Source organism: Aristolochia californica, unplaced genomic scaffold (assembly GCF_029961685.1).
Source record: "Aristolochia californica isolate CCGP_79_NKW_82.1479 unplaced genomic scaffold, dmAriCali1.0.hap1 SCAF_1, whole genome shotgun sequence".
Classification (NCBI taxonomy): domain Eukaryota; kingdom Viridiplantae; phylum Streptophyta; class Magnoliopsida; order Piperales; family Aristolochiaceae; genus Aristolochia; species Aristolochia californica.
The window spans coordinates 1,782,372-1,792,132 of NW_027181770.1; the positions used below are offsets into that span (position 1 = coordinate 1,782,372).

The 9,761-nt window shown below is 37.5% G+C and overlaps 1 protein-coding gene across 1 annotated transcript; it reads left to right on the plus strand.

The window, feature by feature from the left end:
* Window positions 1–4,983: 4,983 nt before the first annotated feature.
* LOC137934153 (C2 domain-containing protein At1g53590-like) lies at window positions 4,984–9,761 on the plus strand. The gene is made up of 12 exons (XM_068778434.1): window positions 4,984–5,698; window positions 5,963–6,037; window positions 6,142–6,285; window positions 6,597–6,692; window positions 6,908–7,039; window positions 7,180–7,332; window positions 7,413–7,454; window positions 7,585–7,633; window positions 7,828–7,920; window positions 7,996–8,179; window positions 8,297–8,420; window positions 8,497–9,761. The coding sequence occupies exons 1-12, from the start codon at window positions 5,573–5,575 to the stop codon at window positions 9,619–9,621; spliced, it is 2,343 nt and encodes a 780-aa protein (XP_068634535.1). The 5' UTR covers window positions 4,984–5,572; the 3' UTR covers window positions 9,622–9,761.

Sequence of the window (9,761 nt, forward strand, 5' to 3'; positions counted from 1 at the left end):
TGAAAGAGACAAAGTCAATCACAGTCTCCTAAATGGAAAGCTACCTGTTTCATGTCATGGAGGAAAACCTTTTCATTCATGAATACCTTTTTTTTTTTCTTTTTCTTTTTTTCATTCATTGCTTTCTTCTTTATTTGGGATTTAGCCGTTTAGGTTTGAGCAAGCAAAAAGGGATCCTTGCTTATTATTCGCAACCGATATTAATCTAACAGTTATTAGGTCTGGTTGAAACCTGGTAAAACAAGGGGGAGAGGGTGAGCCTTCCCTCTCCCCAACCTCTATCTAAATGTGGTTCCCTCCTCCCTTAGGTTTGTTGACAAGGGAAGAGACTCCACCTTCCCCCTTTGGTTTGATGGCGAAATCCAATTTCGCATGTAGGTTCTAGGCAAGTTCAGGTATTCATTCTTGTTTTGTAAAAAAGTTCAGGTGTAAAATTTTAACTAGTTTCTACTACGTACTTGTCTGCTACTCTTACTGGAACGGTTAAGAAACATATTCATATAAATGGTTTTTTAGGCACGAAGACTATGGCTGGAAATCTTATTTTCCCTATTTCTGATTTTTTATTTATCTTTTGTCATTTTTATTCATATTTTCTTAATATTATTTTATTTTCCCCTATTTTCCCTTATTTTGTTTGTTCCCCCAACATTTCTTACAAATCAAGACAATGAAGGACATTGGATTCTGGTGTGGGGCTGCAGAGTAGGGATTGAGTAAAAAAATCAACCCTCTTACAACGTAGGGGAAGTAGGGGTGGCATCGAATTGAGCCGGTTCGTGAGTAGCTCGTGCTCAGCTTGGTTTGGTTTATCTTGATCTCGAATTCGATTCGAGATCGAGATCGAGCTCGTTTAAGTTAACGAGCCGAGCGCGAACCATGGTTCGGTTTGGAAGCTTATGAGCCGGCTCGTTACTTAATGAGGCGTTGGATTTAAAAATCAAGATTTCACTGGGGCAACAAGTTAGGGGATAAGGGAAATGGAGATTTGGGGCTCAGAAAGATCAAAAGTAAATCTGCTGCTGGAGATGCGAAGTTCGTTTGTCTATGATTCTCCGATCTTTCCCAAGTTTAAACAAAGAAAGAATTGGACTGCAATTTGCTCCTTTAGGTAAGTTTTGGTTTTTATTCAATTTTATCTTCTTTTTCTTTGATGTTCCTCTCTGATCTTCTTCCTCTCCAATCTTCGTCACTCAAGCGATTTTTGTATCCGAGCGACGCTAACGAAAATGATGGAACAAAGGTGAGCTAAATATTTTTTTTGCATTCTTTATCTACTGTTATTCATGTTATGTTTTGTTTTCGTCGCCGACGGAAGTGACGAAACAGTCAAACAAAGGTAAGCTAATAGATTTTTTGCATGTTTATCTGTTGGTATTCTTGTTAATTGTTATGTTTTGTGTTGGTTATGGATATGTTGTATTCCCATTCTTTTTCTTCGATCTCCCATTAAAACTGCTATGAAAAAACACCTCTATAAATGTTGTGTCAGGAGCTTCTTCCTACTCATTTCTAGGAGTTAATGGCTTATTTCTTACCATTTTGTTGCTTTAAAGCTCTGATACTTGTTCTATCGACCCCATTTTTTAAAATTCATTTTTTTTCTTTCATAGAGTTGATGTTGTTTCAAAAAGCAAAATTATGTCAATGGTATCATTGTTTACTAACTTGCTTCTGAATATCAAGGAAACATGATGGAGTTTTTGTGTTGCTGGTGGTATTGTAGCCTTGGAGATATCACGGTAGAGGTGGAGGAAGGCGGAAGTTTTATTTGCTAGTTGAAGCTTCGTAGCTGAATTACCACTCGCTTGAAGGAACTGACTAACTTTTTAAAAATATCCTCATTTTAGTGATTAAGAATCAAGATTTAGGATAATGCGCACTTATGAATTTAAACTAGGAAGAATAACTATTAGTTTTCAGTATTGTTCATTGATCGATTTTTTTGTTTGTATCCGGTTCAATTGGTGCTTAACTCCAGCCGAACTAGTTTGCATGGAACCACCCACCATAGTATGTGACACTAAACCATTGGTGGATAACTTCTTAATAATTTGCACAAAGAAATATAAACAACCAATTGGTGGATAAGTTCTTGATAATTTGCATGGAGAAAAATAAACATTGGACTAATTAACCAATGTCTCACTCTCTCTTTATAATTTACATAATAGAAATTAGAAATTGTTTATTTCTCCTCTCTCATTCATTTGTCTACATTTATTTGTTAATTGTTCTTTTTTTGGATTTATCTTTGTTGTTTGGATAATTATTTTTATGTTTTTATTTGTAATTTTTTTTGTAGAAGTAAAAATGTCAACACCTCCTGCTCAATTTATAATTTTATGTAAAATTTATAAATAATTTTATATACAGTTTATTTCACATGTATTTTATGCAAAGATTTAAATGTAGGTTGGAAGTTGAACTCGGTGCGAGCTCGGTTAAAATTATTGGGGTTGAGCTCAATTACAATTCTAGGCTCGAGTTCGAGTTCGAAATATTTAAATTAAGACCATCTCAAACATAGGCAGGTTCGAGCTCGGCTCCAATCGATGCCACCCCTAAGGGCAAGTATAAGGGTGGAGTTGTGAGGTGGGTTTAGATTGTCTAAATTTTGTCCCATTCTTATACTAAACATGATCATTGATATGACTCTACTAACCTGGTTGGATTGTGAAAATAATGAACTAATTCAAATTAGCTGATATAATAAATTGGTCCAAATATATAGTGTTTTTCAAATCACTTAGGGCTTGTTTGGAACCCACAGAAAAGAAAAGGGGAGAGAAAAGTATTTTTTGTTGTTTGGCAGCAAAGAATCATTGAGAGATTAAAAATAATAATAATAATAATTTTCTCTCACAAAATGATGGAATCAGTGGAGAAAAGAAAAGAAATGGAAACTTGAGAGAAATTTAATCATCAAAATTTTAAAATTTACTATTTTTTCACTTATATCCAAACAAACAAAAAAAATTATATTTCTCTTCCGCTTTCTCTCTCATTTTCCATGAGCATCCAAATAAGAAAAAAGAAACCTCTTTTCTTTTCTTTTGGCTTTCTCTTTCTTTTCTCTCCAGTTTATGTGTTCCAAACACAACCTTAAAAATATGATCATTTATTTTTAATAGTGGACAGGGTTATATGCGTTTTTTTACTTGTTTATTAATTATTTTCTTAACAAATAAGAATTATAATAAGAGGCTACTCTAAGTTTCTTTTCTAACTTGCTACTTCAAACTAAGTATCTACTGACAGGAGAATAGTAACGTCACTCAAAGGTAGATGTATCAGTCAATACATATCAGAAGTGAGAACAAAATCTTAAATTTATGTTGAATTGATTGGGTTTGAATGTAAATATGTTGGTGTGAGCTGTCTAAGCTTTCTTTCATATAAGGGAATCCTCTGTAGAATCATAACGAAAAAGTCATACAAGATGGTTGTATGGTAATAAAGGGTCATCTCATAGAGATGGAATTGATGTAATTAAGTTAAAGTTCTAGAGTTAAAACCCTCAACCCTAAGTTCAGGGGTATTATTATAATATTATAGTTTCATAAATCTATAAATAGAGTTAGCGAGGGTTAAAGATTATCAAGTTCATAACTTAATTACATCAATGTCATCTCTATGAGATAACCCTTTATTTACCATCTCACCATCTTGTATGACTTTTTCGTTATGATTCTACGGAGGATTTCCTCATCTGAAAGAAAGCTCAGACAGCTAACGCCAACAAGATCCCTTCCAAACAAATACAAAAGTGTGTTTAAGCCTATCAACAACACATGTGGATTGAAATCTAGTTTTGACTATTATTCAAACAATGTATTTAAAGCATTTTCAAATCCTATTCAATCTAATTTTCATCGGTTGGGATTCAAATTTAAACCTTAAAGCTTGTTTATGGGTATTTTCATAAGATTAACACGGAGGCTGGATCTTGACTAACGAGAATTTGAAAATTGAGAAAGATGTTCAGATGTGGGAAATGAGTAAGGGCAGCTACCAAATCTGCTCAAATATTGGATGGCACATCTAAAATTGATTATAAAAGGAAGGTAAGGTGTAACATAAAATTGGTTTCATAATAAAGATATTTAAAAAATAAAAAATATAAATCTTGATTTTCCGTATAAGAAATGCAGGGGGAAAGACAAACCAAAGGGGCAAGGACGAGACCGAAAGTGAGGAAGGCAAGACATACAGTCGTCACTGTAAGTGTTGATAAGGGGAAGAGAGAGGAGGGTTGTCGGCTCTTTCCAGGACTTTTTGCTTCTAGTGGCCATAGGACAGTGTTGGATCCTGCTTTCTAGTGCCAAAAGCGAGTGATTTCCCTTCATGCAATCCAATTGATTACCTCTTAAACAACTGGCTAATCCAACTTACTCAACTTACCTTTTCACCTGATTTTAGGTCTTCTGTAGACGATCCAAATAAGAGATCCGGTTCAGTAAAACCGACTCGAACCGATGGAGCTAATTTGGGTTTTATGTGACTGTTCCGGAGTCGGGGTTGTTTCTAAATAAAAATCGATTTTAAAAAATTCATATTAGAGGGACAAAAAACAGAAAAAAACGAAAGAAAGAGAAACCTGATCCGATGCTATCTAATAATGGGCCCACATATCTGCATCACTGATCTTGTCCTCTTCTTCGCTAAGGCGGTATGCGCCTTCGTGGCTGGTCCAAATTCCAACAACTACACCTCTCGCCCACGATCACTTTTCAGTGGTCGGTTAGCTTATCCGTAATTAATCCTGTGGGCCACTCTACTAACTCCACCTTCACATTGTTCTCAGGCATTAACTGGGTAACCGCGTTCTATCCGAGTGAGAGCGTCTAAGTGGACTCGCATCGTAAGGATTGTTCTGGGACACTATCGGGGGCATTTCATATTAGCAGTTTTTTTCTTTCCGACACGTACATTAGTCAACTTCTATGGTCACCACCGTAACATCCAAATTATGCTCCTCAATTTTGTCTCCTTGGCCCCCTAACGCTACCCTCCTCTCGTGCAGCTACCCCCTTCACAGGCCACACCAGGCGGGCATGAAATGTTTGGCGTCCCTGAGGGCGTGGGATTTATTGAGTTCTTAATGCTTCTTTGAATCTCATTCGGCATTGAAAGGCATGGAAGTTTCTGCAGGCGATATCTACGCTCGAGCTCTCTTTTATAATCCTTGATCAATTTGAGCGTTCGATTTTGGGTGCTTTCATTTTCATTTCACCGTTCTGGTATTACGCATACTACAAAGAAAGCTGAGACTTTCTTGCTGAAGTTAACTTGGCGAAGGGTACATGAGTGAATCTGTGTGTTTGGAGTAATCGGTTGATCAACTTCTTACATCAATAAGCAGATTGTTAGTTTACACAGCTTCCCTGCAATTTCTGCTCCACTCTCTCCAAAAACTGAAGAATTTGGGTTTCCATGTGATCTTATGGGTATAGGGCTGTTGGGCATTCGCTGTTTGGGGATTGGCAATGTGTTTACATGTCTAGGGCGTAGTTCCACGGGATAAAGACTTTCCCCGGCGATTAATTTCGAATTTGAATCTCTTGGAGGGATGGATATCACGGAGGTGTCGATACTACATCATATCGGGATTGTGTTGAGCTTGCTCTTTATCTTGTCTTCTTGCGGCTGGTGTCATCCTGTTGCTTACTTGATATCTTTCATTTATCTGTTCCTGGTATGGTTTTTATTTGCATACATTTTAATGTGTAATTCTTCACAATAAAGCGTAATTACGCAGGTTCTAGTTCTCTTGATTGATTAAATTATTGAAGATAGGATGCGGTGATATGGTACCGAGTAGCCGTACTTGAATGTTTTCTATACATGAACATCCCCATTAGGTGGATTGTAAAAATTCGTGAACTTAATATCTACCGAGCTTTTGTCAATTTTTGTGTTCTTGTCTGTTTCTCACATTACCTGCTTTCCCATTTCTAAGGTTAATGAACGATACATTTTGAGGTTGCGGAGGAGATTACAATTCGAGGAAAGGAAGCAAGCTAGCCAGAAAAGGGTATATTTCTTCAACATTTCGTACTTGATTCACTTCAAGAATCAGAGGGAGTAATCGGAAGGGGTAACGGATGTTGGGTTTCTCATTATTGTTATTCTTTACAGGTTCTATCTGATTCGGAAACAGTAAGGTGGCTGAATCATGCTGTGGAGAAGATATGGCCAATATGCTTGGAAGAGATTGCATCGCAGAAACTTCTGCTACCTATCATCCCTTGGTTCTTGGACAAGTACAAGCCTTGGACTGCCGTATGACTCCATTCTGAATAAATTTTTTATCCTAAGATGGTTGATTTCATCTATACTAACCTACCAACATCCCTTCTTTTAGTTCTAGATTTGCAATTCGTCTATGAGGATACTTATTTCTTAGCGACTACTGATTAAAAAGGAGTATTATATATTCGTTATGTTTCCTGTCTTTTTGTTTCTTATTCCTGAAACATCCTGGTTGAGAACTGCAATTTTTTAAAAAAAAATGGCTAACTTTTTTTATGATTAGATGTATTAAATGGTCCTGCAGATTTCACTTATCCTATCACCGTGTTTAAAATTGACAGAAAAAAGCAGTCCTACAGAACTTGTACCTGGGAAGAAATCCGCCTATGTTTACAGAGATACGAGTTGTTGGTCAGACAGAAGATGATGACCACTTGGTATGCTTCTTAATTGTGTGTGTGTGCTTCCTTTTTATCTTAATGCTATTGCATCCTTTTTTTTCTTTTTTTCTTTAATTGTAATGAGATTACATTCTTGACAAAGCTCAGTATAGATTGGTATACTAATAAAGTTATCAATTATGTTAATTTAAAAGTTTGTTACTAGAGGTTTTTGGCTTCAGCTATGTATAAGTACTTGTTCCTGATTACAGGTTCTTGAGTTGGGAATGAATTTCCGATCTGGAGATGATATGAGTGCTGTGCTTGATGTAAAATTAACGAGAAGGCTAGGATTTGGCATGTGGGCAAAGTTGAATATAACAGGCATGCATGTTGAAGGAAAGGTAAATTATGAAAATTCTCTTCTCTAGTTAGTTAGCTTGACCTTGTCAAGTTTTGTTCTTGAGGTAGTACCGTAGTAGAATAATCCTTCTCTTTTTTCTATCTAGATCTAGTCGTTTATGCTCAAATTTTCTCCTGGTAGGTTTTAGTGGGTGTGAAGTTTCTGCAGAAATGGCCCTTCCTTGGTCGTTGTCGCATTTGCTTTGTGGAGCCACCATACTTTCAGATGACAGTGAAACCAATATTCAGCCATGGAGTAGATGTTACGGAAGTTCCTGGGTTTGCAGGATGGCTGGTAACTTTAACTTGCATGAAGTTTTTGTTGTTTATTTTGCAAGTTATTTGATTTTCTCTCAATTTTTTTTCTTTCTCTAGGACAAGTTACTTGCAGTGGCATTTGAGCAGACACTTGTTGAGGTCAGTACTGTAACTTTTTGAAAAATCTGTTTGTGCTTCCGGAATGAAATATCAACAGGAACAGGATTGTGGTTTTTAGCTCCAAATTTTATTTGGGCTGGCAATTGCTGACATAAGTACACCCTTGCAGCCCAATATGCTGGTAGTTGATGTGGAAAAACTTGCTACAAACCCAACAGGTAAAAGAAATAATTAATCATGTCATGATTTTTATGATGAAGTTTGGTCATTCCAATAATTCATGCTGTTATCTACTGGAATTGCGTGAATATTGACTAACGACCTTAAAGTTTGTCAAACTTCACGTAATGTGTACTTTGTACATTACAAATAAATGTAGCTTCTGAAACTTGCCACTGCTCTAATTTTTCAGAAACATGGTTCTCGATGGATGAGAAACGTCCAATTGCTTTTGCAAAAGTGGAAATTTTGGAAGGAGCAGACATGAAACCATCTGATCTAAACGGTCGGTTCCTTTTGTTCTTTTGAAACTGTAATCGTACTCTGTGACTTGCTTGTGAGTCTTATCTATATTTTGCAGGTTTGGCTGATCCATATGTGAAAGGCAAGCTTGGGCCTTACAGCTTTCGTACAAAAATTCATAAGAAAACATTGACCCCCAAGTGGCAGGAGGAGTTCAAGATACCAATCTGCACATGGGAGTCACCCAATGTTCTGCATTTAGAAGTTCGGGACAAGGATCACTTTGTTGATGACACCCTCGGGTTTTCTCTCAACTCTGTCTCTATTTTTATTGGATAAAAGTTTCTTCTTAGGCCATTCATGAAAAAAAATTGCTTAATGCTCATTCAGACTGCTGAAGTTTCTCCTACAACTTGCAGAGACTGTTCTATAAACATTAGCGAGTTTAGGGGTGGGCAAAGGCATGACAAATGGTTGCCTTTGCAAAACATTAAGATGGGGAGGCTGCATCTGGCAATAAAAGTTAATGATGTGGATGATAAGGTAAAATTGTTTGCTGCTTAGTGTTTGGGACACACATCTATGAATTCACTGACCTTAACCAGATCCTACTTAACAGGAGAAAGAGCCACTTAGTGATGTGGAACCATCAAACAGGGAAAGAAGTACGGACTCTGAAGATTCTGACCTTGAAGACTCTAATCATCCTTTGTCTTCTAAAGAAAACCCAAAGGTAGCAGGCGAATTTGAACCCATAAATATTGCAGGGCAAGAAAGGACTGGAATATGGGTTCACCACCCAGGAAATGAAGTATCGCATACTTGGGAACCAAGACAAGGAGGGATCAGACGCCCTGAGACACAGCTTTACAGCAAGGGCAATGACTCTGCACTCAGTCTTCAATCTGTTAGGCAAAATGACAACGACAGCAGCTCTGAAGAAAATCCAGAAGGAAACGGAGTACACCCATTAGCATCAATTCGGAAGAGTATGAGGAAGATTGGATCAGTATTTCACAAAAGTAGAAGCCCTCGAAGCGAGGCCTCTAGTGAGAAAGGATCTGCAATTCCAACACCACGTGCCAACATCCAAGCAGAAGATGATAAGGTCTCAGGAATCAGGATTATTGTGGATGATGTGCCCAAAGTCATCAAGGATCTGAAAGGAGAGAAGGATTGCCCATGGCCTGAGACTGATGAAATGGAGAGGAGCCCAGGCAAGAGTCATCAGGTCAAAGGAATGGCAATGGGCATACTAAAGCATGCAGGAAAGTCTGCTCATGGCATTAAGAATGCACTAAACAGGAGGCTTTCAATGAAGTCCAATGGGAGATCTGCATTAGCAACCGAGGGAGAAAAGTGGCATGAGTCCGAATCAACCGATGATTCTGTGCGTTTATCAAAGGAGTATACTCCAAGGAGCGAAGGAGAGTCCTTAATCTCTGCTGCTCAGTTTGGGAGTGACGGGGAGGCCCCTATAGCTGAGGAAAGTGATCTAGGGAGGCTGCTAGATTCTAGGAGAGAGACTGAGGATACTTTAGCCAAGAAAGAAAATTTGCGAACATCAGAAAGTTCAAACGGTGGTAAAACTGGCGATATCTCTGGCCCTTCGCAGACCATTGATAGGAAAGTAAATTTTAAAGGTTTGGATACAGAAGGTAATCAAGAGGTAGACCACAATGAAGTGCATGGAGCAGATGAAGAGCAAGGGCAAGGTGAAAGTTCCAACTGTTTGCAGGAATAGCTAAACCCAGCAAAGTGGATGCGCAACACTGTTGTCTAGATACAAAGTTTGGTTGTTCAGCTACTTTTGTTACTGTTTTGTCTGTATGTGTACATATATTTATTACATAATAAATCAAAATGAAGAAGCGATATTACGTA

Excerpts from the sequence above, each read along its gene's own strand:
- LOC137934153 (XM_068778434.1), top strand. The coding sequence starts at position 5,573 with ATGGATATCACGGAGGTGTCGATACTACATCATATCGGGATTGTGTTG. Across the intron at positions 5,699-5,962 it reads CTTTCATTTATCTGTTCCTG|GTTAATGAACGATACATTTT; the intron begins GTATGGTTTTTA and ends CCCATTTCTAAG. Across the intron at positions 7,634-7,827 it reads ACTTGCTACAAACCCAACAG|AAACATGGTTCTCGATGGAT; the intron begins GTAAAAGAAATA and ends CTAATTTTTCAG.